Genomic DNA, 27,845 nt, shown 5'->3' with positions numbered 1-27,845 from the left:
ATGAACCTGCCCACTTGCCTTTTGGGTACAGTGCCCAGGCAGCCTGCGCAGGCCCTCAGGTGCTCACTCCCTCAGGATATACTTGGCAGGTGGCTCTGTGTCTCCTGCTGTGTTTTGGGGGTCGGTGCTTGGTGAATTTATGTCCTAGGCGGCACTCCCAGGCTTTCACATGCCTGAACCAGCCTGCGTGACTTTATGTTGCATTACCAGTGAGAGGACAAGCCCTCAGTCGCTCAGTTGCCTGTCTGCTAAGGTTTTTATGAAGTTTTTTGCTCTGCCCCAATGCAGATCTCACTTAGCACTAAATTTTCTTCCTTGTTCACACTTTACCCCATGGCATCAGGCAGATATATACTGTTCCTGTACATGCCCCTGTCCCAGCCATGGCACCAAGACATTACTGTGTCTTTTCTTGTGTCTTCTTGGTCCGTCTCGTCTTCTCCTTCCCCTTTGTTCTCTTCCGTTGCCATCATCAGCTCATATGAAATCCTCCTCCCAGCCCCCTAGACAGGGTGAGTAACTTTCTTTTGTGTTTATAGTTCTACTGTTTCTACTTCTTTTTTTCTGTAGAATTCAAGACTGAACTATTAAAACGCCTGTTGTAGTTAAGGAATGTGGCTCTGATAGAGTGACTGTCTAGCATGTGGAGGGTGAGCTGGGTCCCCAGGACAGTTTCCAGTGCTCACTTTGGGTGACCAGCTTCTTGGTTGGGATGGGATGGCCTGTATATTGTTTTCAGATATAAAGCAGTAGTTGGCTGTTGGGGGAGTCTTCCTCCTTTATAGTGTAGTTGGGCAAATGGTATGAGGGTTCCATGAGGCTCCTACACTTACAATAGAGGACAAGGAGCTGGGGTGTAGCTTAAGCCCTAGACTCCATCCCCACCAGGGAGAAAGGGCAGAGGAAGTAGAGTGTGGTGTATTTGCTCACAACAGTAGGACGTACCCAGAGACTGCTCATGAGACAGCAAGCAGAGGCAGGTGGATTGTCACTGAGCGCTTAAGAGCCTAGCTCAAGTCCAGTCAGCCTGCAGTGGGCTCTGCTCTGCTTGTTACTTCATGAGCACTAGGATCCTCCAGCTGGCTGTAATAACAGTATGCCCCATACAGTTGTGAGGCTGAAGAGTGCATTTACTTACTTGTTTGTGCTGCTAGGGATCAAAGCCACAGCCTTGTGCATGTTAACTGTGCCCTTCTGCGCTACATCCCTCACCCCCAAAGCTAATGTAATTAAAAACGTAAGCCTTAGTTCATTGATCTCCTGCCAATCAACAAACAACCACTGCTTCCCAGTACTGTTTTATAGATATGGAAACCGAGCCTCGGGTCAGTAAGTTTATCTTCCAGGTCACTTACTCAGTAACGAGTAGGGCAGGAATTCAGGTCTGGGACTCGGCTGCAGGATCCCTGTTCCTACCTGCTCTTGTCCACTGCCCAGGGAAATGAGACAGGGTAGACCAGGTGCTTGGTGACATGCAGAGTACAGAACGTTTCACAGAGAGTGCTCCATCATTTCTGGGATGTGGGTGGATGCCAGCTTCTGAGTGAGACCTTTGCAGGGCAGCTGGTGGAGGAGTCCTATGGGGTGTCCTGGGCTCTGCACCAGCCTCAGGGGTGCTTAGCCGGGAAGCAGTGCACAGGGTTATTTGTTCTTAGCAAACCACAGAGAAAAGACATCAGTTTCTGCCCCTTCCTGTGTATGGAGTGAGTTTGTCCTTGCACTCAGTGCAGAGCTGGGGCAGGTAAGGGAGGTGCACAGCTGCGAAGTTGGTGTGCGCACTCAGCAACCTCCCCTGCAGCTTTCCCAAGAGACCTTTTCTCATCTCCAGATAAGACATTGTCTGTGGCAATCGAAGGCAGCGTGGACGAGGCCAAAGCTCTCTTCAAGCCCCCCGAGGACTCCCAAGGTAACATGGTAAATGGGCGAGCCCACCAAGGACACCAGATCACTCCGGAGGTCCAGGTCCTCGGAGAGATGGCTGGCTGGTTGCAGGGGAGCAGGAGGCTTGACCTTAATGTCAGTTTTAGCATAGGCCCAAGAGAGCTCAGTTCCCAGACTCACCAAATGCAGCCTTTGGGGTTCAGCCCTGCCACTCACCAGCACTTTGACCCCAAGGACGGCCGGGAGCATATTTTACTCATTGTAAAAGGTAGCTGGTAGCTGGTTATGGGATAATGCCTGCAATTCCCAAATTCTGGAGGTTTCCGCAGAAAAGTGGCCATAGGTTTAAAACCAAACTGGTTAATAAAGCAACTTCCAGGCTGGCTAAGCTAACAGATTGAGACCCTGTCTCAGTGCCCCCCTGCTAACCCTAAAAAGGAAGATAAATTCCTCTTAAAGAATCATTGTGTGGATTACAGAAAAGAACTCTCTTACCTTCTGTACCCAACAACCCTCTAATTATACCGGCAGCCATTGTTTTTTATGCTGCTTTTAAAACCACACCACAGCAGCTGGACATGGTGGCACATGCCTGTAATCCCAGCACTTGGGAGGCAGAAGCCAACCTGGTCTACAAATGGAGTCTGGGACAGCCAGGGCTGTTACACAGAGAAACCCTGTCAGAAAAATGAAAAACAAACAAACAAACAAAAAAACCACACCATCAACTTAAATGCTGGGAATGGAGAAAGGCAGATCCCAGGATCTGGAATGTCCAGCCCTGTGAAAGACTGCCTCATAAATAAATAATCAAACAGCTGATGTGGTGGTGCACTGTAATCCAGCACTCGGGAGGCAGAGCAGGCGATCGCTGTGAATTCGAGGCCAGGCTGGTCTACCAAGGGAGTCCAGGACAGTCAAGGCTACACAGAGAAACCATGTCTCGAAAACAAAAATAAGAACAAAACAAGAGAGGTGATTGATAGGTGCATCCTGAGTACAACCTCTGGCCTGTATGCCCATGTGGGTGGACGGACGGACAGACACACGCAGGCATGTGCTCGAGGGCTTGTGGGGTTATACATGATTTTTTCTTTCCATTATGTTTTCTATACCAAGTAATAAGCAGCCAATTAACTCAATACTTATTTGAAGGAACTCATACAAAGGACCGTCTGGGTGGGCCCCTCAGTCCCTGTGGTTGAGGTTCGTCATCAGGGAGCCTCTGCAGTTACCTCACTTCTCACTACCTTCTCTGTGTGGCTTCAGATGATGAGAGCGACTCTGATGCTGAGGAGGAGCAGACCACGGTGAGCCCCATTTCTGTTTCGGGAATACTATGCAGCCATGCTGATGTGCTCAAGCACCACACTCCTGAAAGCAAGAGGAGGAGGACCGAATAGGTGTCCCTAGGCAGCTCTGCTGAAGCTCTGGGAGATGGAGATGCGAAGGGGAGATTCGTATAAGACAGCTTGGGTTTTTCTTTTGTCCAGAAGCGGCGCCGACCCACACTTGGGGTTCAGCTGGATGACAAGCGCAAGGAGATGCTGAAAAGGCACCCACTGTCGGTCTTGATTGATCTGAAGTGCAAAGGTCTGACTGCATTCACTTAATTCCCACAGTACCTCAGAGCTTGGTCAGTTGCTGGTGCAAAGGGTCCAGTAAACTAGTGACTCTTTGCCTGCAATATTTCAGTCTTCTATTTCTCTTTTTCCTCACCCACACCTTTAATCCCAGCACTCAGAAGGCAGGTGGAGCCTCTGTGAGTTCAAAGCCAACCTGGTCTAAAAAGGAAGTCCAGGACAGCCAGGTGCACACAGAGAAACCATGTCTAAAAAAAAAAAAAGAGAGAGCGAGAAAGAAAAACAATTTTAACCTTTATTTATTTATTGTGTGTGTGTGTGTGTGCATTACCACTGCAGCAGGCATATGGAAGTCAGAGAGCCACATGTGGGAATTGACTGTTCCTACCATGTGGGTCTTAGGAATAGAGCTGAGAGCAGCAGGTGGCAAGTGCCTTTACCCTCTGAACTGTCTCACCAGCACTCTTTATTTTACATGGAGCGATGTTTTTGTTTTTATTATTCTTTTGAGACAGCACCTCTCTATAGTAGTCCTGGCTGTCCTAGAACTTTCTGTGTAAACCAGGCAGCCTTCAACTTAGAGATCTTCTTGCCTGCCTTCCAAGTGCTGGGCTTAAATATATGCAGTGCCTCGCCTGCCCTCTGACGTGTTTGGTAAGCGAGCTCTTCTCTCCCTGCCCCTGCAGACAACAGTGTGCTCCATCTGACTTTCTACTATCTCATGAACCTCAACATCATGACAGTGAAAGCCAAAGTGACAACCGCCGTGGAGCTGATCACCCCCATCAGTGCAGGGTACGGGGGAAGCTGGGCGAGGGAGGGGTGTGAGGAGAGCCCTGTTCTGCAGCCTCCCTCTGGCTAGAAGAGGGCCCTTTGCCCTGTAGACTTCTGCATGGCAGCCCTGGCACTCACTGAGATTTAGAAGTGTTCTCTGATTTACATTTGTGAGACCTTTGTGATAATAGCATATTTGCTGTGTAGCACAGCCACAGGCTCTTTGCAGCCAGTAAAATATGTAAATATATGAATGAGTATGGGAGACATAACCAGATTGACAAATTTTGTCCCTTTTTTCCCCATTTCTGTCCCAAGGTGGCAGGGTTGCCCCCCAGCTCAGTTCAGTCCCAAGGTTTGTCCTTAAGTTGGTGGCAAGTGCAGGACTATGAACAGGCAGCCATGGCATCCCCAGGAAGCCCCTGACTTGGTATTCTTGTTCTGCAGTCCAGAGTAGGAAGAACAAGGACTGAAAGGATCTGGGGTAAGCTAGGCTATACTAGAGGATCACTGCCCTGTCCTAGTAGTCCTGCCCTGCCTGACCTGGTCCTGCGGTCAGCTGGAGAAAGAACCCCAAGGCTCAGAAAGGCACAGGTCTGATGCCTAGTGGAGCAGAGCTCTTGTTGCCCCTGTCCATCCTGCCAGATCGCTGTAGCCTTTACTTGGTAGTTGGGCTACCTGGGGGATGCTGGGTGCAGTTAACCTTGTTCCCAGCAGAGGGAGTCCAGAGCTTGCTTCCTCTGAGCTTCACATCTCAGCCAGGTCTTTCCTTCACCCAGTAGTTTTTGTTTGTTTGTTTGTTTGCTTGCTTGCTTGTTTGGTTGGTTTTTGTTGTTGTTGTTGTTGTTGTTTCCTCGAGACAGGGTTTCTCTGTGTAGCCTTGGCTATCCTGGACTTGCTTTGTAGACCAGGCTGGCCTTGAACTCACAACGATCCGCCTGCCTCTGCCTCCCAAGTGCAGGGACTAAAGGCGTGCACCACCACGCCCGGCTTTGTTTGTTTGTTTTTTTAAGGATTTATTTATTTATTACATATATAGTGTTCTGCCTGCATGTACATCTGCATACAAGAAGAGGGCACCAGATCTCATGATAGATGGCTGTGAGCCACCATGTGGGTGCTGGGAATTGAACTCAGGACCTCTGGAAGAGCAAACAGTGCTCTTAACCGCTGAGCCATCTCTCCAGCCCTTCACCCAGTCGTTTTAGGACTCCTGTTTTGTTTGTTTTTGAGAGGGTGTCACTGTGTAGTCCTGGCTTTCCTGGACATGCTGTGTAGACCAGCTCACAGAGATCATCCTGATTCTTGAAGGTCCACCCAGGCTGTGCAGTGAGTTCCAGGCTAGGATGCGCAGTAAGATCCTCTCTCCAAAAGAGCAAGTAGGTTCAGAGAGGGAGAAATGCTAAGTACTCCGATCATTGCTCATTGAATTATACAGTATACACATGTATACTGTTTTTCCATATGTAGAATATAGAAAATTGCTCCAAAATATGGTGCTTTCTAGTATGCTCAAGCTCTGTAGAAAAACAGAACACTTAATTGTGCATGTAAAGTTATTTTTGTAATTATTTCTGGCACTAATTCTAACTTCATGTAGCTTTCTTCTTCCAAAGTAGTGCCCTGGCCCCAGAGAACCTGTATGCGTGTGTCTGTGTGCATATGTGCAGGTATACATGTGTGTCTGTGTGTATATGTGCAGGTATACATGTGTGTCTGTGTGTATATGTGCAGGTATACATGTGTGTCTGTGTGTATATGTGCAGGTAAACATGTGTAGAACCCAGACGCTTGACATTAGGTGTCTTTCTCACTCACTCTCCGCTTTACTTTTGAAACAAGATCTCACTGAACTTGGAGTTTTCTCACTCAGCTAGTCTGGTGGCCAGAAAGCCACAGGCTCCTGCCTCTGCCTCCTCAGGGATTATAGGTGTGGGCTGCTGTGCCTGGGTTTTCTTACTTGGATGGTGGACATTGACCTCAGGCTGTCATGCTGTGCAGCAAGCCCTTTACCAACTGAGTTGTCTTCTCAGACCACTATACAGTTCTGGAAGGGATAATTTTATTTTATTTTATTTTATTTATTTATTTTTGTTTTTTTAAGACATGGTCTCTCTATGTTAGCCTTGGCTGTCCTAGACTTACTTTGTAGACCAGGCTGGCCTCGAACTCACAGTGATCCGCCTGCCTCTGCCTCCTGAGTGCTGGTATTTTTTTTATTTTTTTAAGTTGTTGGGTTTTTTTGTTTTTTTGTTTGTTTTTTTGTTTTTTTCCGAAACAGGGTTTCTCTGTGTAGCTTGGCTGTCCTGGATTTGCTTTGTAGACCAGACTGGCCCCAAACTCACAGTGATCCACCTGCCTCTGCCTCCCCAGTGCTGAGATTAAAGGCGTGCACCAAAAACAGCAAAGCACAGCAAAATACTAAGGGCTCCTATTCCTGGAGGCCAAGGAGATTGGGAAAAGCACTTGGTACACAAGCCTGATGACCTTAGTTCAGTTCCCAGAGCCCCTGTACAGAGCCAGAGGTGACTGTACCCATCAGCCCACTGAGGTGGGAGTTTGGGGCAAGCAAGCCCAAAGCCTTAATAAGATAGAGGACAAGAAGTGACTCCTGAAAATTGTCCTCCGTGCCACAGTACACACACATGAACACGGAGTGAAGAGAAAATGCTATCTTTCTGATCGGAGAGGGTGACTTTGGCCTCTATCCTTATTAGCATCATGAACTTCGATGTCCACTTTTCAAAGCCTTGAGAAATGAGATGCTAACCCCTTCTGCTTCACAGTGTTGTGAGAGGCCATGAGCTTGAAGCACAGGAAGGCTTTGGCTCACAGGAAGCATTCATTCAGTGAAAGATGGTGGTAGAGCCAGGTGTGGTCATGCACACCTTTAATCCCGTCACTTGGAGGCAGAGGCAGGTGGATCTCTGTTCAAGGCCAGGCTGATCTACAGAGTGAGTTCCAGGACAGCCAGGGCTACGCAGAGTAACCTTGTTCCCAGCCCCCCCAAAAAAGGTGGTGGTTGACATCGGAAGTGGTCTGAGTGGTATATTGCCACTCTCAAATGCCCAGGTCCACTTTGAGGACCATGTTGGCTGGCATTCTCACTGCAGTCTTTTCTTCTGCAGAGACTTACTGTCTCCTGACTCCGTCTTGAGCTGCTTGTATCCAGGAGACCATGGAAAGAAAACTCCAAATCCAGCCAACCAGTATCAGTTTGATAAAGTTGGGTGAGTAAACAGGGTTTCAACCTTCACAGATTCTGTATCTATGTCTGGTGGTTCAGGCCAAGCTGGAGACCTGTTAGGGCCAGCAGTTACCCAGAGGACCTTGGGGCTGGAGGGGACATCTTCCTGTTCTTACGCAGAAGACAAAGGGATATCATGGAAAGAGGAACTCTTGAGAGCGTGGGGAATAGAGGGCAGCAGGGTTAGGAATGTGGCTCTGTGGTGGTCTGGGGCATTAGATCCCTAGTACCACAGATGTCTGCAAGGGGCCTGCGGTGACCTGTGAAAAGGGCTGAGTACTCTTTTGACCCAGAAAACCCTACAAAGTCATGTAAATCAAGAGGTTTAAATCTTCATGTTCACTTTAAGAACACCTGTGTGAAACTGCCCAGGCCATCAAGGGATCAAGGGTATGCATATCCAGAAAGCCACCAAGTATCTGAAAGATGTCACTTTAAAGAAAAGAGTGCTGAAGTTTTGCTGCACATGCTTATGAATGCAGAGTCATGCTGGCCTTCCAGGTTTAGATGTAGATTCTCCAGCCAGCTTACACAGCTCATGGCCAGATTAACCCGTGCGTGAGCTTCCTCCCCTCCCCCCAATAAGACGATCCTTACAGAAAAGGAAGAAATTGCTCCAAAACCAGAAGAGGAGTTGCACAGAAGAAATGGAAACTTATAGCATAAGAAAACATAAAATTCATGCAAATGAAAGTAAAGACAAACAAAAACCCCAATGAACTGTCTGCATTGTAATTCTCTTGAGTATTCCAGACTTTAAAAGCTATTTTATAAGTGGGTGGAGTAGTGAGGAGGCCAGTACACTGCCTTTCTGGGAAGTGCTTTAGAGGCAAAGGTTCCAGGGCAAAAGCAGTAAATATTGGAGATGTGGTTCCAGGATCTTTTGCAGCTAAGGAGCGTCTGGCCCTGGGGTGCGGGGGGACTGTATCCTGGCGCCGTGCCGCACTAGGGATTGAGCACAGGGCCTTGGGTGAGGGCTCTCCTCATGAGCTGCATTCCCAATTCATACAATTGTTTTACTCTCTTTTCTTTTTTTGCAGCATCCTGACTTTGAGAGACTATGTGCTTGAGTTAGGTCACCCCTATTTGTGGGTACAGAAGCTGGGTGGCCTCCACTTTCCTAAAGAGCAGCCTCAGGTGTGTCCTCTGACCCTGCCTTCTTGGGTCCCTCTCCTCTTTCTGGACAGACTCCAGAGAGGCCTCTGATAGCTCCGTAGGGGATTGATCTAGCCGAATACCTTACCTAGTCTTCAAGTGTTGAAATGACTTGGCCTTCCCTACCACTAAACGAAAGATAACTTGGTCTTGCCCCAGATAGGCACAGCTACAGCTTTTGCTGCCCTTGGACTTATGTACAAGGGTGCTGCAAGTGAGGATGGGCAGAGTCCCGGACCAGATACCTTAGCAGCTTGCCTTTCCTCAGGAGCTGGTCACAGCCTCATGGGAGCCCAGCATCTTGTATTCTTGCCAGTGCTAAGCATTTCACCTGTTACAGGGGGTAACCTCTGCTGTTCCCAAACAGCAGCCACGTTGGGACATGGCTGTGCAGTCTGGCTGCTCCCAGGAGAGGTGGAGGTCCCTGGGGGAAGGAGAGGGGAGCTCTCACGTGTATCCTCATTGTCATTCCCTCTTAGCACACAGTGATGGCTGACCACTCACAGAGCGCCAGCCACATGGAGACCACCATGAAACTGCTGAAGACCAGGGTACAGTCCCGCCTGGCTCTCCACAAACAGTTTGCATCTCTGGGTAAGCTGGGGCAGCTACTAGGGCCTGACAGCTACTCAGTCAACACAGGAACAAAAAGCACATCCTTTCCCTCAGAACTTGTAAATCCTGATTATCCTGATTACAGATCAAAGAGATCTGTGTTCCTGGCCTCACTGAGCCAGTGGGGTGAGCTGCAGGCCCATTCAGACAGAGGTCTGAGCTCCCTGCGGCGTCATGAGTTCTGCGTCAGCCCCCTCAGAGCCATTGGTACAAGTTCACGGGTTCATCAAGGCAGCTTTGTCCTAGGTTCATGCGTCACAGATTCATATGCACTTGGCAGGTATTTAATGAGAGTCTAATTCACCGTATAGCCTGAGGGGAGGAACAATACACCCTTGTATTCACTGAACTCACATTCAGCTCACTGTAGCTATACAGGGGTCACCCCATTATCCTTTCCCTAAGACTTACTGAGCTAGAGCTTCCAAAGGTACAGCTGAGCCCCTTGGATTGTCTCCTAAGCTCCCAGGTGACTATGATGAGTGATTGACCTAGGTAGTGGCCAGCTGGCTTCTTTTAATTCATTCAGTAAAAACTTGATGGGTATTTACAAGAGGCTTGTAGGGTTGGGGGTAAGGTTTTGGAGTCAGATCTTTTTGATATTAAAGAATCACTGTCAGCCAGGTTTTGGTGGCGCATGCCTTTAATCCCAGCATTGAGGAGGCAAAGGCAGGTGGATCTGTGAGTTTTCAAGGCCAGCCTGGTTCGTAGAGCGAATTCCAAGACAGCCAAAGCTACACAGAGACCCTGCCTCAAAAAAGCAAAAAACAAACAAAATCACTGTTAAGCTAGGCATTGGTTTTTCAGGACCCATCTAGAAACCCTCTTCCCTCCTGCAGGTCACCCATCCCTCAGGCCCTGCTCCCCGCTCAGCACTGCCAAGGTTGGATCACTGTCCAGACAGTGTTCCCTGTGTTGGCATATTTTTTGAAACACCAGCAGGGAAGTGACACAGAACACTGCAGTTGGTTTTTCTGTCCAGGTCAGCTGAGAAAACGCAACCCTCTCAGCTATTTGATCTAATTAACAGTTCCTGCCGCAGAGGCCCTGATTCTAGCTATGGCTGCAGGGCTCTGTTTTGCTCCATATTGTCTGCATTATGGATAAAGCACCCATGAATGTAGGGGTGCTGGGTCTGACCACAGGCACGTAGCCCTGTGTGAAGTGGTTGTCACTGAAATGCCTCTAGTCCTGCCACATGTGGAGCAGCACTTCTTGAGGAGCAGATGTACTGGACAAATGGCAAGGCCGTCTCAGCCCTCCAGCAAGCCACGCTAGTCCCCAGCTGTGGCACCTGACTCCTACCTGTGATGCCTCCTGCCTTGCTCTCTTTTAGAACACGGCATTGTGCCAGTTACCAGTGACTGCCAGTACCTCTTCCCTGCCAAGGTTGTCTCTCGCCTGGTAAAGTGGGTGATAATCGCCCATGAAGATTACATGGTAGGTAAAACTGCAGCCCTATGACCGTGTCACCCATCAGCTTCTGTCCCCAACCCCTGCTGTCAGTGCAGAGGCTTAGGGGAGCAGCAGCTCACACTGGTTCCTGTCCTAGGAGCTGCATTTCACTAAGGACATTGTAGAGGCAGGACTGGCTGGGGACACCAATCTCTACTACCTGGCGCTTATTGAAAGGGGAACAGGTAGGTGATTGCCCCTGAAATACCACCAATATCTGGAGATTTCCCAAAAGAAGCAAAAAGGTCTAGGAAGCTCTACAGAGATTCATACACACTAGTGACTAGGGGACCACACCTTTCAGCGAGGACTTGTTCTACAGCGTAGCCACACAAATTCATGTCATTAAATCCACAACAGAGGCAGAGGCAGGTGGATCTCCAAGTTGGAGGCCAGCCTGGTCTACAGAGTAAGTTCTAAGACGACCAGGCTACACAGAGAGACCCTGTCCACAACAGTCACTGGGGTGGTGGGCTCATCCCACTTAACAGCTGATGAGATCCTGCCTGAGTGCCAAGCGTGCTCTCGTCTTGGTGCGGTGCGGTATGGTGCTTGTTGCCTTTTGTTTTACTTCTCCATAGCGTCAGACTTCCTTTCTCCCCGCCTCACAGGAGGGCAGGGCTGACTGTGAAGACTCCTGAGCAGTCCCTGTGGAGATGAGGAGCCTTTGGCTCCTTCCTCTTCTGATGCATACACTGTCCTCATATGTGTGTTGGGTGTGAGGCTGGGAACATTTGCCACTAGTCCTGGTTGGGAGTCAGAAGCAGGAGGACCAGGGGTTCAGCATTGTCCTAGGTTATACACTGAATTTGAAGCTAGCTTAGGCTACATGAGACTCTCAGCAACACTAAAAATCCTTTAAAACAAAATGAAAGGGATTAGAGTGATGCTTGCTGGCCAGGAGCTGCTCAGCCAGAGGACCTGAGCTCAGCCCAGCACCCACATGTCAGCCCACAGCCATCAGGGGCCCAGTGCCTTCTTCTGGCTTCCGAAGGCGCTGCACACATGCTGGTACGAAGGTACATGGAGGCAAAACGATCAAACATCGACACACAAACACACAAAACAATTCTTTTAATTAGTTCTCAAGGGAGCTGATTTAACGCATTGATAAACCCCAGTAAGTAGAATGTGGTCTTTGGAGAAGCCAGAATTCCTATACCTTACACTCAGCGAGCTGGCAGTTCCACGTAGATCCTAGAACAGTTAGCACCAGCATGGTTGGCAGCACTTGAGGTAACAGGGCATGTCTGTGTTGGCTCTGGCACGGTGTGGAGACCACCGTGGAGAGCTGGCACACGCTGACCGTGCCTTTCCCTCCTCTTAGCTAAGCTTCAGGCCGCTGTGGTGTTGAGCCCCGGCTACTCCTGCATCCCACCTGTTTTCCGACTCTGCCTCAACTGGAAAGGGGAGAAAACCAACAGTAATGATGACAATATCCGGGTAAGAGCCACATGGGTGTCAGGAGGAATGGGGCGAGCCCCTAGAGAGATGGGCAGAGGCCAAACCTGCAGCTGCCGAGGCTGTAGGTGTGTGTCAGTCCCAGGAAGGGACATACCAGAATTTACAGACTGCTCACTACCTCATTTCCCCGAGACCCACAGCTTTCCCCATTTGTCAGCTAGCATTGTTAAGAGGGTGCTGTGTCCTTGGAGCACTACAGGGACTTGGACCTAAGGGCATTGAGGGAGTGAAGACAGAAGCAGCACACAGAAAACAGGAATCAGATGGAGAGACCTTAGCCCACCCCAAGCCCAGCATGCTTATTACTTAGAGTGGAACAGGGAGGCGGGTCAGCGAATCCCAGTAGGAGCAGTCTTCAGGTGGTAAATACCCACAGGAGACACTTTCTGAACACACCACCAGCATTCCCACTTGGATCAGAAGGGAAAGCTTTGCCATTCCTTTTAGCCTCATGGGGGGGGGGGTGGCTCGCGGCGTACTTGAGCAGATCTGAGGCTAGGGTTCTTGACATGGCCAGCTCATGGCAACAGCACACATTGACTCAGGACTTTGCATGGTGGGGCACACCTTTAATTCCAGCACTAGGGAGGCAGAAGCAGACAGATCTCTGTGATTTCAAGGCCAGCCAAACAAACCAAAACAAAAACACACAAAAAAGATTTCTTATTTATTGATCTATTATTATGTATACAGTGCTCTATCTGTATGTACACCTGCAGGCCATAAAAGGGCATCAGGTCACATATATAGATGGTTATGAGCCACCATGTGGTTGCTGGGAACTGAACTCAGGTCCTCTGAAGATCAGATAGTGCTCTTAACCGCTTAGCCATCTCTCCAGCCCCCAAAAAAGTTTTCTTAAAATCTTATCACCTATGCCTGTAATCCCAGCACCCCGGGAGTCAGAGGCAGGGGGATCTCTGTGAGTTTGAGGCCAGCCTGGGCTGCAAAAGTGAGTCCAGAACAGCCAAGGCTACACAGAGAAACTCTGTCTTGAAAACCAAAAGAAAAAAAAAGAAAGAAAAAGAAACAACAACAAAAACAATGTCACCTTGGCCTTCTGTAAGTTGGTAAATAAACTCAGAAGCATTATAGAAAAACTCAGATTTGATGACAGTGAGGGTCCTACAGGTGCTGCTTAAGATCATGCCTCTTGATGGAATTTTGTAGCCTTATGGCCACAAAGCATGCTCTTAAGACTAGTGCCTTCTGACTTGGGACTTAAAATTCTTTCTCTAAGGCTAGGTGTGGTGGTGCATTCTGGAGGCAGAAGCAGGTGGATCGCTGTGAGTTTGAGGCCAACCTGGTCTACAAAGTGAGTCCAGGATAGCCAAGGCTACACAGAGAAACCCTGTCTTGGAAAACAAAAAACAAAAACCAAAAAAAAAAAAAATTTCTCTACATACCTGAATTTCTTGCTGGAGGCATTTGATGTGGTAAAGTGGGTGAGAGTCAGGAGAACTCCATTGCCTTAAGGAAAAGGGGTCTCTGGACAAGGCTGTGGCACAGTTCTGTGTGTACAGCTCCTGAACAGCCGTAGCTCTTGTGGTGCTGTCAGGCTCAGCTGTGAGGTAAAAGCTTGGCCAGTGTGCCCAGCCGTACTGAGGAAGCAAATGCTGAGGTGCTGGCTTCCCACCCACACAGGCTATGGAGAGTGAGGTCAACGTGTGCTCTAAGGAGCTGTGTGGCCCTCGGCCCGGCCACCAGCTCTTGACTAACCAGCTGCAGAGGTTGTGTGTGCTGCTGGATGTCTACCTGGAGACCGAGAGCCACGACGACAGCGTAGAGGGCCCCAAGGAGTTTCCTCAGGAGAAGATGTGCCTGCGGCTTTTCAGGTGAGTAGAGGGCTGGGCTCATGCGTCTCCTCATGAGGACATGAACAGAGGTCTCAGCCCTCTAGGATACTCAGTCTCACTGGCCAGGCCTTGGCACAGAGGCATGTTTCTGTTTGTACCAGAAAATTCTGCTGCCAGATTCCGGGAAGAATTTTGTTTTCTCCTTCCTGAGACTTCCCGCCAGCTGCAGCCTGGCTTACCTGTTCTTCTTGGTCACCCTGGAGAAGGTCACCCAGCCCAGGAAACTGCGCGGAGCCACGCTAAAAAGCGTTGGCTGAACTTCAAGTGTTCCTGAGTGTGAGAGACAGCAGGGATCGTTTACTTTTGATATCCAAGTGAGCACTTAGGATGGCTCACCCCACCATCCCTAGTGAGTTTGTTGGCGTCCTTGAGTGCTCATCCTTTGTGAGACCCAAGACTGTGGCAACCAGGCAGCACAGAAAAACAAAACAAAACAAAATAAACAAACCAGCTCTCTAGAAGGCAGGCAGGTGAGCATACTAGTGACATCGGTCCGTCTGCCCAGCGCCACGCCCTTCTCCTTAGGCTGAAGTGAGAGCCTCTGTGGAAGAGTTCAGATGACTCAGGTAGTTTGTGAAAAGTCCCCAGATGATCCAAGTTCAGGCCTCTGGGAATGCCAGCAGGTCTTGCAATGTGCAATTAGAGTGTCTGGGCTTGCAGTATCCCAGGCTAATTTTCCTTTTTGTGGGGTATTAGGGCCTTCTTTCCTGTTTGTCCCCAAGCGTGTTTTTATATTTTCAAAACCCTAGAGAAGGTCTCCCTTCTCTGGACAAGGGGTGACGAATATCTGTGTTTGGATTATAATTCTTTATAATCTATCAGGCCTGGTGTTGTGGCTCATGCCTATAATTTTAGCAGTTGGAAGCTGGAGGCAGGAGGATTGCCATGAATTTACGGCCGGCCTTAGCTACAGAATAAATAAAACCAAGAGTTTCTCACCTTGCTCTCAGTGTTGTTTTTGCATAGCCAGTTCTGTCGTACAGGAAATTGCACGTTAGAACACCTTGCTCTTGTCAGGCCCCTCACTGCCCTGGTTCGTGGTGTTGGTTTGCTAATAACCAGCTCCCTCCCCAAGTGGCTACAAGGAAGCAGAGCTGACATTAGCGCTGTGCAGTGGGTGTTTGTGAAGCCTCAGCCTTTCCCACCTCTGCCTCCTCCAGCACATTTGCAGGATGGGAGCCCCACGGCCTGGGCTTGTTTTCTCTTAAGTGGCTCCCAGAGGCCTCACTTCCTGAGGTGTGGAGCTCGTCAGCGGTCTGGGAGGACTGACCATCGTACTTGATGGGTGGGCTGCTAGGTTCCTGGCCTGGAGTCCAGCTCACTACTGGGGTTCGGATCATCAACAGGCTGAGTGTGGGGTGCCGGTGTGAGCAGAGGTAGACCTGAGCTGCAGCTTGGGACCTCGTTGCTCTGCGTAGGTATACCCCTCTAGTGTTTGGAGGCGGAAGGCACGAATGACCGCTGGCTGAGGTTTCATTTGTAGTCTCTGTACCTCATCCTCAAAGCAGCACGTGCTGGGTAAGCTTTGGATTTTAGTACCCTTCAGCCAGGGGTGACGAGCAAAGCTCTCCTTACCGCTTTCCGCTCCCTGCTGCCTACTCACATTGTCTTAGTTCCTTTCTTATTGTGATAAACGTCATGACCAAAAGCAACTGGGGGGTGGGGGGAGCAGGAACTGAAGTGGAGGCCGTGGAGGACTGCTGCTCGCTGGCGTGCTCACTCCACTTGCTTCTTCCCATTTGACCCTGACTTAAGTTGACAAAGAACTGTCCTGTATACATATACTCCCTTAGACCACGTCCCAGAGTGTCACTTGCTGTTACTGTTTGTGGATGTCATTCATGGACAGACAAAGATGGAGTAGAAAGGAGCCCTTCTTGTAGAGGCTTGTCTGCTGAGTTGTGTGAAAGATGTCCCTCTGTGAGGTTTTGCTGGAGGACCCAGAATTACTGCTAAAATCTTCACATAGATTTTATGTGAAGGAGGGAGGGAGGAAGTCTGAACATAAGTCTTGCCTGCCTGGCTGTGACTCAGCCTTCGGGGTACAAACAGGCTTTGGTGTCAGACCTCTGGGTTTTGTCTCAGTTGCCTCCTGGCCATGCGCTATTGAGTATAATCTTGTCTCCTTTGCAATCCTAGAAATAAAGTGTTTGTTGATAAAACATGAGAATGTTTGGACACTGTCCCCAAAATGCTACATTAAGGGATCCTCCTGGTTCACACATTTGTAAGCAGATAAAGACACTTTTACAAAGATGGTGTCGCACCTTCACCAGTGTGATCTGATTTTCTCACTGTGCCCTATGCTTGCACTATGCAAGCCTGACTTCCCCCCAGTGTCAGCTACATGGCATTCTCTTGTGAGTAAACTGTAATTTATTTTATCCGTGCAGAAGGCATGTTATTAACTGCTCTCCCTTCTCTTGTTCTCTAGGGGCCCAAGTAGGATGAAGCCATTTAAATACAACCATCCTCAAGGATTCTTCAGCCACCGCTGACTCCCGCTCCACTTGTCATTCCCCCAAAGCCCTGCCCCGGGGCCTGGATCTGCTTTTTGCTCTAGACACATGTAGTTCTTGACATTTTCCAAAGACAGCAGCTGATTAAAATGTCACCTGACCAAATAGCCTTTGCTCGTAGTTCCTTGGGCAGTCTGGAAGAGCAGGTGGGACCAGGCAGCATGAAGACTGTTTCTGGATGCACTTTTTAAAGGTGGCTGAGAAGTGTAGGCCCTAGAGAGGTGCCACCTGCCTTGTGTGGTTGCGTGGGGACAAAGTATGTTGGGATTCACTATCGTAGGTCTCTACTGATTAGGAAGTTGCAGGAGAAACTGAAGTCAGTAGATAAAATATTCCTTTCTCACCTTCTTTCTGCTAGACCTGTCTTTGTCCCTTGATGGCCTAATACATTAAATAGAAAACAGATAAAACAGACAAATATTCTAAACATTTCACGTCTTCATGGTCAGTGACACTGTCCGGGCTCGCAGCAGGCCCACAACTGAGGGTGGTAGATCCAGAGACAGCAGGAACCAGGAACAGCTGGGGGTGATGGAAACCTCTAGCAGTGGGTGAGTTTCGGGGAACAAAGGCTATTTAAACGTTTGGGGAGTGGATAGAGGCTTTCAGGGTACATCATTGGCCAAGGTGCTGCGAATGTCTTATTTGCATGAAGAATTCCAGGTGCTTGCTGGAGATGACCTTATAAGGAGAGGGGACGTTTAACATGGCTGCCACCACAAGACCTCTTCCAATGTAGGTTAAGATGAGGGGTGCAGGACTCTGGGCATCTTCGCCATGGACATGCAGGCCTGGGGCGGGGGAGGGAGTGGTCCTCGCTCCTACTGCTCTCCAGGGTTTGCAACTCCACCTCACCCCTGCTTTAGACCAGCTCCTCCTGGTTCCACAATACCCCGGTGTTGGGGGTTGATCTGTGTGGGCCCCAAGATCTGGTTGCAGTTCAGACAAGGGCATTGCCATGTACATACCTGATTGGTTAATTTAAAAAGCTGGATAACCTATAGCTGGGCAGGAGAGGAGTAGGTGGAACTTCTGTTCTCCGTTTTGGGGTCTTGGGTTGAGACAATGAGGAGAGAGGGAAGAAGAGGTAGAGAAAGGGCAAGGCAATTAAGAACTGACCTGAGGGGGCCAGGCGTGGTGGTGCACGCCCTTAATCCCAGCAGAGGCAGAGGCAGGTGGGTCGCTGTGAGTTTGAGGCCAGCCTGGTCTACAGAGTGAGTCTAGGACAGCCAGGGCTACACAGAGAAAACCTGTCTTGAAAAACAAACAAAAGAACTGACCTGATGGAACAAAAACAGCCCAGGCAGGACCACTTGGGGCACATGGCTGGGAAACAGCAAGACTAGCATAGAAGATTAGTGCCCAATGTGAGGCACCAAATATAGCAGGGCAAAGGGTCTCTGGGAGAATTCAGACATGGAGCATTCAGCCAGAGGACACAGGAGAAAGGATGTGAACAGGAGAGAGATAAAGAACTAGCCGGTCATGGGCTAGAGTAGTTGGGATGAGCTAGCTCAGAGTCAGCCCAGCTAAGGCCTAAGCTTTTAAATGTTAATAAGTCTCCTTACCTTTATTTAACCACTGGCCAGTCCCTGCTATATTTGTCCCTGCTGGCATCTTCTTGGTCTGGCTACTTTCAGGCCTGTATCTCACTGCCTGTGCTGAATAAGATTAAAACAGGCTAAAAATAGATTCTTTAATGGCCCCTGCATTGCAGCCGCCATCTCTGGTCTTTGCTGGAAGGGAGCCAAACTGACTCAGCACAAAAGCTCAACCTCTAGAATGAAGCAGGAACTGTTGCAGGAGTGCTGGGAGGGGCTCTCCTTGCCAGGTACAGCTTGTCCCCACCAGAAGAGGGAACAAAGGAATCCTTTGGCCTTATGGAGAGACGCATGACAATGCAGCTGTCGGGGATGCTGAGTGGAGCCGTCCATGCCTAGAGTGAGCAGATGGGACAGACCTCACAGCTGCTTCTGCTACAATTGTCCATGGTCTCTGCAGTTGGTGAGCTGGGGCACACCCCAAGCTGCAGCCCCTGCCAGCACTTGCCCTGCACCAGAGAACTCCATTCATGTCCCTTGCAGCGCTGTATCCGGCACAGGACGGCATGCTTGCTACGCAAGTACCACTGAGCTGCACCCCTCTGCCAGTCTGTCTTAGGGTTACTATTGCTGCGATAAAACACTACAACCGAAAGCAAGTTAGGGAGGATGGGTTTATTTGCCTTACATACACTTCCATATCACTGTATCATCAAAGGAACTCCAAACAGCAAGTCAAACAGGGCAGGAACTTGGAGGCAGGAGCGGAACAGTGGGGGCTGCTTACTGGCTTGCTCCTCATGACTTGCTCAGCCTGCTTTCTTACAGAGCTGGACGGCCAGCCCAGTGGTGACCCCGCCCACAATGGGCTGGACATGTCCACATCAATCACTAATTCTAAAAATGCCCTATAGGCTTTCCTGTCTACAACACAGTCTTCTTGGGTATTTTCTCAAATGAGTTTCCATCCTGTCAGATGACTACAGCTGGGGTCAACTTGACGTTAAAAACTAGCCAGGTAACCAACTTTGTATTCCTTCCTTCCTTTCTTTTTGTTTTTGTTTTGTTTGTTTTTTGTTTTGGTTTTGTTTGCTTGTTTGTTTCTTTGTTTTTGCCTTTAAGACAGGGTTTCTCTGTGTAACTTTGGCTGTCCTGGAAACTCTGTCTATAGCCCAGGTTGACCAGATCTCTCACTCACACAGATCCACCTGCCCCTGCCTCCCCAGTGCTGGGAGTAAAGGTGTGCTATTCTTGCCTTTCTAAAAACTTGCCTCCATATTCTTGGGCCCTCTTCTTGAGTTTGTTATAGCTGAGGATGACCTTGAACTCCTGACCCTCCCACCTTCACCTCATAAGTACTGGGATTATAGGCGTTCACTACCACGCCTAGCTTCTCCCTCCCTCTCCCCATCCCGTACATTGCTGTTTTCTCTACAAACCCAACTGAGCCCACTGGTGGAACAAGCTATGAAAACCCCTCATCAGAGAAGGTACAGTTGCCGTCCTCCTGCCTTGTCTGTGCACCTGAATCTGACCTCATGTGTTCAGTGGCCTCTGGCCAGGGCAGACATTAAGTTTTTCCTTTAGGCAAGGCCCTGAACTAATCATAATTAGACATTTCTATTTAATTACATCAGGTTGCCAGTATACATGTATCCCCTTCTTTTTGGCATGGATGGGTGGGTTGAGAAACTCAGTCTACAGATGCTACTGGCCTTGGCCTGGAGGTCCTCGCAGTGGTATAGTACCCTGTGCTACTACATCCAGCTACGCCTTCTTCATTTTTACAGCAGAGCAAAACTGGCTCAGGGCGCCCTGACTGTCCATGTTCCTTGTCTCTGGAGCTGCTCCAGGTTTGACCTCAGAGGGGTCTGTCTGCACCTGAGGCTTGCACAGTAGCTGTAGGCTAAAGCCTGCTCACGCCGGCACTCTTTCTGAGCTGTGGTCCATTTAAGCGATACTGTTGTTTATGTCCGAACACTCAGAGGAGCCTGGTGGTGAGGAACTACATCTTAGTGTCATAATAGCCCACTGAGTCCTTTCCCACCTGTGAGCAGCTGAGTGATCCTGGACTATAGCCAGGCTTTTGGCTACTTTATTGGGGTCTTTTATATCTACCACTCTTCTTCACCCCAATTCCTTTCAACCCCCCCCCAACACTAGATAGGGGAGAAAGAAGGATACAGGGTAAAGGGGGTATAGACCTTCTTTTTCGACTACTTCCTGTTGATTAGGGGTGTCACATTCCTTGGGGACAACTCCGATCTTCATCATAAGGATATTTCCAAATAGCAAACAGCACTCAGTATCTAGCAAAAGCAACAGCAGGCGCCAGCAGCAGCACGGGAGCAGCTGCTGCCCCTTGTCTCGGGGACTCTGGCAATTTTATGTCTTCTCAAGAGTCCCCAATTGGGATGTAACCTGAAGAAGTTATGAGAAAAACAATAAAGAAAAAAAGAGTCCCCAGAATTCCAAGCATAAACAATCTTCCGTTGGCAGAGTCACACTCGTGCCAGGGCATGAGGCAGATCATAGCCGCTGTGGACAATCCAAAGCAGCCCCATGTCCCACACCTGGGATTAAAACAAAAACATAGTCACATAACATAACTGGGTGCTTTAGGACAGATTGTTCTGTACGTCCCTGGTGTTGGGATGAGCCCTTATTTCCAACTGGAAGTAGCTGGCACTGGTTGTGGGGGGTTAAGAACTCACTCTTGGGGCCAGGAAAATAGCTCCGTGGGATAAAGGGATTTGCTGCACAGATCTAGTGACCAAAGTTTGATCCCAGGAACCCATGTAAAAGTGGAAGGGGAGAACTAACTCCACAAAATATCATGTGACCCCCATGCATATATGCCTAGTCACCATGCATACACACAACAATTAGATAGCTTAGCAGTTAAAGATGTTTGCTGTACAAGTCTAGTGACCTAATGTTTGATTCCCTAGGACACACATAATGGAAGGAGAGAACTGACTTTTACAGGTTGTCCCTAGACCTCCACACAAGCACTGTAATGCACATGGGCCCACACATGTACATACACAAAAAATACCCATAATAAGTAAATGTATGTAACCTTGTGTTTGTTTGAGACAGGGTTTCTCCCTGGGTGTCTGGGAACATGATACGTAGACTAGACTAGCCTTGAACCCACAGAGATCCTCCTGCCTCTGTTATCCCTAGGATAAAAGGCATGTGCCACCATGCTGGTCCCCGAAAATCTAATTTTAGTACCATACCCAACATCTAGATGTTGGCTCTGCTTCCTTAATTGATCCTACTTTATTAGTAATTTATTAAAGGCCTGTACCTCCCTTACAACCCGACCACCCTAAACAGGAGAGAAAGGAGGTGAAGGAGAACAAGAAAGAAACCTTCCAGGTATCAGTTCCTCAGGGCAAAAGCCCCTTGGCGTAATTCTCAGGAGTCTAGCAGAGCCTCTATCTGACAGAAGAAGCCGCTCCATCAGTGGACCAAAGCTGGAGGAAACCACCGAGCTCAGCGCCAGCCGCTAAATCCTCCAACTCCCCCACGCCGTCGCTGTCGGGCAGGAACCTCTGGTCTCTCTCACTGCAATACCTCAATGTCCTTCTCTTAATCGATGGTCCTTTTTGTAATACAATACCCCAGGTGGAGTCGCTGGAGCCTGTCTTTTGTCTTGGGCTGAAACTTCATCTATCTCTCTGAGTCTAAGATCTTTATCAGTTTGTAGAAACAAGGTGTCAGTGGGGTCAAGCCGCCCAGACTGGGCCCAGCCTAAGGCAAGGTTACATCCTCACACCTAGACTATAAAGCGGAGAGGCTCTTGCCTCTGCTCTTTGGGTTCTGCCTTGAGAAGAGGCCTGGAGGTGAGGAAAGCTTGCTGGAAGGCCTGCCCCTCTGGCAGGAAGCCCAGGTCTCTGGCCCGGCACATGGTCTGTACAGGTTTCTTTGTCTAAATCACCCACAGGTTGAGAACTGCTGCTCAGGAATTATCCTGTTGGCCTTGCCTGTGTGACTCAGCCCTCCATCTTCCAAGTGTATCTTTCTAATCTGTGCTCCTCATCATAGCACTTTCTGTTGTGCTTTAGTTCTCTGGCCTGTCTTCCACCCTTCTGGTGCCACTGGCCCACCCAGATACACAGGATAATCTTCACACCTTGAAACTCTTAACCTCACCAGCCTTGCAAAGTCCTCGGGGCCATATGGCAACAGCTGCATATCCTGGAGATGTAGTGGATGTAAACATGTTTTTGTTTGGATTCCAAATGTAGGATGTGAAACAAACTTGTGTGAGGGTGTGCGGTGCTTGTCTTCTAGAAGGGGAACTGCCTTTTGCGGGGGTGGTGTGGTGATGGTGGCGATGTCTTTGCCTACTGATAAACATCCTAGTATGAACTCTGGGAGGATATATATACACACATACATATATATATATACATATACATTTATACACACACACACACACACACACACACACACACACACACATATATGTAATCCCAAACCAGAGGCATCACTTCTATTCGTTTGACTGTTCATCGCTCCACTTCAAGATGCTCTTAGAAAGAAATGCCCCAAAGAATTCTTTGAGGCTCTGGGTTCTGGCTGCTGCCGTTGCAGCCGTCACCTTGCTCAATTGCTGGTTTGCAGTTTAACGGGTCTGCTGAAATCCTGACGACAAGGAGTGGAATTGTTCCAAGGAACTGAGTCTAGAAAGATCTACTTCTTCCACTCCTGTTAACCTCCTTTCTCTCCTATCTAGGGTCGGGGTAGGTGGGTTGGAAAGGAGGAAGGAGGTATAGGCATTAAAGAGCCCCAAATAAAGTAGGTTTGTAAGTTCAAAGCCTACGTGGTGATGATGCTCTTCATATCTTCAGGGGACCATTATTTAGTCCATCACATAGCCTAAGAGTGGGAGGTGGTGTTCCCAAGTAGGGTAGGTGTAGTTCTCAGCGATGATTGGAAGCTATAGAGAGAAAAAGCCAATGGAGACCCCTAGAACAACCAATGTGATAACCATGCGACAGTTTGTGTGCCTCTTTGTTATTGTGCTGAGGGGGTTCCCACAATCCACACACTATGTGTGTAGGTCAGGGGACAGCTATGGGACCCTTGCTCAATCCTTCCAACATATGCGTGATAAGAGTGACGTAGAAAGCTAGATTAACAGAAACATGTGAATTAGAAATTATAAGGTTAAGTTAAGTATAAAAACCCTGAAAAGAAGCAGTCAGTTATCTCGCCTTCACCATGACTGCCTAAACACGGCCAGTTCGTGAACCAGATCCACCGACGCAGACGAGGACCAAACCTCTGACGATCCGAAACCGAAAGCCAGAAAACACCTAACTTCGGACTAACACCGAGCAGTCGAGCAAACGACAGCGCGGCTCTGAACCTGACGAGCTGGGCACGACTCTTCGATCAGGTCATATACCCTTATGCTATGAAATGTTAGATGCCACTCCCATTAGGATTAAGATAGTGTTAAGTATAAGATTGTAATGGAATGGTATTGGTGGTTTGCACTAGTAGTGGCCACCATAGCTTTAGTGTGGTGTTGTTTTTGCTTTGCTTTCTTACTGGAACACCCAGTAAGTTTCAATAAATGCCTTTGCTCCACTATCACTAACATGTCACAGACTGAGTCTCTTCGGGATCCTGAGTGCGGAGTGCTCAGTGCTCGCGACAAGAACCATATTGATACCCATGCCTAAGAGCTTTTATGAGTTCAGTTTATATATTTGTGACTGACCCAAAGCATTTCTTATATGATGTGAGGTAGGGATTGAACTTCATTTTCTACATATAAATATCCAACTGTTCCAGAAACCAGAAGAAATATGCTATTCATTTCCGTATGGAATCATCTTAGCAGTCTTGTCAAAAATCAATTGATCACCCTGGTATGGTAGTGTATACCTGTAATTCTAGCACTTGGGAGGCTGAAGCAGGATTGCTGGGGGTTCAAGGCCAGCCTGGGCTACATGGCAAGCACGAAGAGAGCCAGGGATGCACAGTAAGACCCTTTCTAAGTCAAAGCAAACACATGAATTGAGCATAGATGTTAAAAATTCAACTGATGTGTCTGTCTATTTTCATTGTTGTGGCTGCATGTCATGTTTTCAGAAGACGGGGAACTACATACAAGAGCTCCAGCTTTGTTCTGTCTCGTTATTTGGTAATTTGGGAGGCTGTGCAGTTCTAGGCAAGTTTACAGATCAGTTTTTCCATTTATGAAAAAGTAAAAATGTTTAGCAGCAACATTTTAATTACGATGGTTGAATTTTGTTTGTTTGTTTTTTGAAGATTTATTTATTTATTATGTATACAGAGCTCTGCCTGCATGTTCATCTGCAGGCCAGAAGAGGGCTTCAGATCACGTTATAGATGGTTGTAAGCCACCATGTGGTTGCTGGGAATTGAACTCAGGACCTCTGGAAGAGCAGTCAGAGCTCTTAACCACTGAGCCATCTCTCCAGTCCTGTTTGTTTGTTTTTGAAACAGGATTTTTCTGTGTAACCCTGACTGTCCTGGACTCGATTTGTAGACCAGGATGGCCTCGAACTCACAGCAATCCACCTGCCTCTGCCTCCCAAGTGCTGGGATTAAAGATGTGCTCCACCACGCCCAGCTAACTGCTGTTGAATTTGTGTGTGGGCTTGTGTTTTGTGAGTGCATGTGTCTGTATGTGTGCATGTTCACAAGTGCTTGTGTTTGTGTGTGTGTGTAAATGGAAGAACAACTTTTGAGAGTTGGTTTCTTCTCTTCACCTTGAGGGTTCGGGGGATCAAACTCCAGTCATCAGCTTGGCCATGAGTGCTTTTACCCACAGAGCCTTCTCACTGGCCCAGGCTTGAGAATTTTAATAGGATTGTAGTGAATCTGTAAACTGCCCTTGAGCGTATTGCCGTGTAAATAAAATAAGGCTAGGATGTGGTGGCACACACTGAAATCCCAGCACTTTGGAAATGGAGGCAAGAAAAGCAGGAGCCATTTTTGTAAACCTAGTGTGTTTGAGGCCAAACTGTGCTATGTGAGACCCTGTCTCAAAACAAACAACCAAAATTAACAATGTCAAGGATTATAATCCACAAATAAGGAGCGTCTTTCAGTTGATATGGATCTTATTTTTTTGAGACTGAAACTCACTGTGTAGACCAGACTGGCCTCACACACTGATCTCCTTACCTCTGCAAGTGGATCTCCCCGCAAGCCCCCCTTCCACATAGGGTTTCTCTGTATAACAGCTCTGGCCATCCTGGAACTCACTTTGTAGACCAGGCTGGCCTTGAACTCAAAGAGATCTGCCTGCCTCTGCCTCCCAAATTCTGAGATTAGGGAAGTGTGCCACCGTGCCTGGCTTATGAAAGTGGATCTTTTAATGCTATTAGAAATTATCTTTTAGATTCTCTATTCAGACAGATTAGTGGCAGACCCCTTTAATCTCAGCATTCAGGAGGCAGATCTTTTTTAGTTTAAAGCCAGCCTGGTTTCCATAGCAAATTCCAGGCCAGCTTGGGTTACAGCTGATACCTTATATAAAAAATAATACTCGATCTCTGATCAGATTGTTTAATGCTGGTGTGTCCTGTGTGTTCAATGTGTTCACTGTGGTGCATTCATTACCAGTAGTGAGTAGACACAAAATAGACTCAATAGTTCTCTTAATTTTTTCAGAGAGGGTCTCACTTTTTCCAAGCTGGCTGTCTGGAGATTAGTTTTATTATTATCTTATCATTAACTCGTTTTTCCCCCTTTTTTCGATACAGGGTTTCTTTGTGTAATAACTCTGGTTGTCCTAGAACTCACTCTGTAGTCCAGGTTGGCCTTGAACTCACAGAGATCCACCTGCCTCTGCCTCCTAAGTGCTGGCATTAAAGGCGTGCACCACCACTGCCCTGCCTTCATTAACTATTTTTATTATTTTATTTTATGTGTGTGAGTGTTGTATCTACATGTATGTCTGTACACCATGTGTATGCCTAGTGCCTGTGGAGGCCAGAAGATGGCAACAGATCCCCTGGGACTAAAGCTATAGAGACAGTTATAAGCCATCATGGATGCTGGGATGGAACCTGAGCCTCTGCAACAGTGGCTCTGAGTGCTCTTAACTGCTGAGCCATCCTCCAGCCCCTCCAACTTCTTATGTAGTGCTAGGATGACCTTGGACTTCTAATCCTTTCTCCACCCTCCCCCCCCCCTTTTTTGAGACAGGGTTTCTCTGTGTAGCCCTGACTGTCCTGGAGCTCACTCTGTAGACCAGGATGGCCTTGAACTCACAGAGATCTGCCTGCCTCTGCTTTCCAAGTGCTGGGATTACAGGCGTGAGCCACCACCGCCCAGCTGATGTAAAGCATTTTAAAGAGGCTATTTTATGGTATGAAATGCATTCATCTGTTGTTAAATGTTAAATAACTGGGCTATGCAGCATAGACTTATTCCCCAAGATTGGAAGGGATTGGTGTCAGCTGTGTTAGAAGCTGCTCAACAGGGGCTGGAGAGATGGCTCAGAGGTGAAGAGCACTGACTGCTCTTCCAGAGGTCCTGAGTTCAATTCCCAGCAACCACATGGCGGCTCACAACCATCTGTAATGTGATCTAATGCCCTCTTCTGGCCTGCAAGTGTACATGCAATAGAACACTGTACATAAATAATTTTTTTAAAAAAGAAGCTGCTCAACAGTTACAGTGGTTATCATGGTGGAGAAATGAAGTCACAAGAATAGAAAAACAGGGCTGGAGAGATGGCTCAGAGGTTAAGAGCACTGCTTGCTCTTCCAAAGGTCCTGAATTCAATTCCCAGCAACCATATGGAGACTCACAACCATCTATAATGTAACCTGATGCCCTCTTCTGGCCTGCAGGTATACAAGCAGACAACACTGTATACATAAATAATAAATAAATCTTTAAAAAAAAAAAAAAAAAGAATAGAACAACAAGCCAGGCATGGTGGCGCACGCCTTTAAGCCCAGCACTCCGGGAGGCAGAGGCAGGTGGATCGCTGTGAGTTTGAAGCCTGGTCTACAAAGCAAGTCCATGACAGCCAAGGCTAACACAGAGAGACCCTGTCTTGAAACACCCCCCCCAAAAAAAACAAAAAACAAAAAACCAACATCAATTGCTTGGTGAAGGACATTATGCTGACTTAAGAGAATGAACCCGATCTGAAGATGTAGCAATTGAACAACATCATGTTGCAGCCTTAAGAGCTTGAGACATGATTGAGGAACCTGGTAAAAAAAAAACCACTTCATTTATTTTTTTTAAAAAGGACTTATTTATTTATTATTTATACAGTATTTTGCCTGCATGCATGGCAGCACACCAGAAGAGGGCGTCATGAGAGCCACCATGTAGTTGCTGGGGACTGAACTCAGGACCTCTGGAAGGGAAGTCAGTGCTCTTAGCCTCTGAGCCATCTCTCCAGCCCCCACTTTGTGTATTAAGGTATTTCAAGGCCCTGGAGAAGCCTTCACAGAATTCTTACAGAGATTAGGTTCAAGTCTAGATAGAGCCCTACCAGATCCTGAGACCAAACAGGCATTGACACTGATCATGGCGTATGAGAATGCAAATACTGAGTGTAAGAGAGCAATTAGACCATTAAAAGTACAAGGATCGGGGCTTGAGAGATGGCTCAGAGGTTAAGAGCACTGACCACGCTTCCAGAGGTCCTGAGTTCGATTCCCAGCAACCACATGGTGGCTCATACCCATCTATAACGTGATCTAATGTCCTCTTCTGGCCTGCAGGCGTACATG

General features: G+C 48.1%; 1 protein-coding gene across 4 annotated transcripts in view; it reads left to right on the top strand.

The window, feature by feature from the left end:
* THOC5 (THO complex subunit 5) overlaps positions 1-16,654 on the top strand; it is a 38,822-nt gene extending 22,168 nt beyond the window's left edge. For 3 of the 4 annotated variants that reach the window (XM_084798698.1, XM_084798699.1, XM_084798697.1), the window contains exons 9-21: positions 477-512; positions 1,829-1,906; positions 3,151-3,191; positions 3,375-3,474; positions 4,151-4,259; positions 7,367-7,468; positions 8,526-8,622; positions 9,120-9,234; positions 10,592-10,695; positions 10,808-10,895; positions 12,038-12,153; positions 13,819-14,009; positions 16,465-16,654. In XM_084798698.1, coding sequence (XP_084654824.1) covers positions 477-512; positions 1,829-1,906; positions 3,151-3,191; positions 3,375-3,474; positions 4,151-4,259; positions 7,367-7,468; positions 8,526-8,622; positions 9,120-9,234; positions 10,592-10,695; positions 10,808-10,895; positions 12,038-12,153; positions 13,819-14,009; positions 16,465-16,528 — 1,241 coding nt within the window. In that variant the 3' untranslated portion in view covers positions 16,529-16,654. The remainder of the gene's footprint in view (positions 1-476; positions 513-1,828; positions 1,907-3,150; positions 3,192-3,374; positions 3,475-4,150; positions 4,260-7,366; positions 7,469-8,525; positions 8,623-9,119; positions 9,235-10,591; positions 10,696-10,807; positions 10,896-12,037; positions 12,154-13,818; positions 14,010-16,464) is intronic. The other variant, XM_084798700.1, reaches the window with a different exon arrangement.
* The last annotated feature ends 11,191 nt before the right edge of the window (positions 16,655-27,845 follow it).

This window comes from Acomys minous (genome assembly GCF_964271855.1).
Source record: "Acomys minous genome assembly, chromosome: 10".
Classification (NCBI taxonomy): domain Eukaryota; kingdom Metazoa; phylum Chordata; class Mammalia; order Rodentia; family Muridae; genus Acomys; species Acomys minous.
Note: the sequence above shows the minus strand (reverse complement) of the source record. Positions and strands in the feature narration are given on the sequence as shown.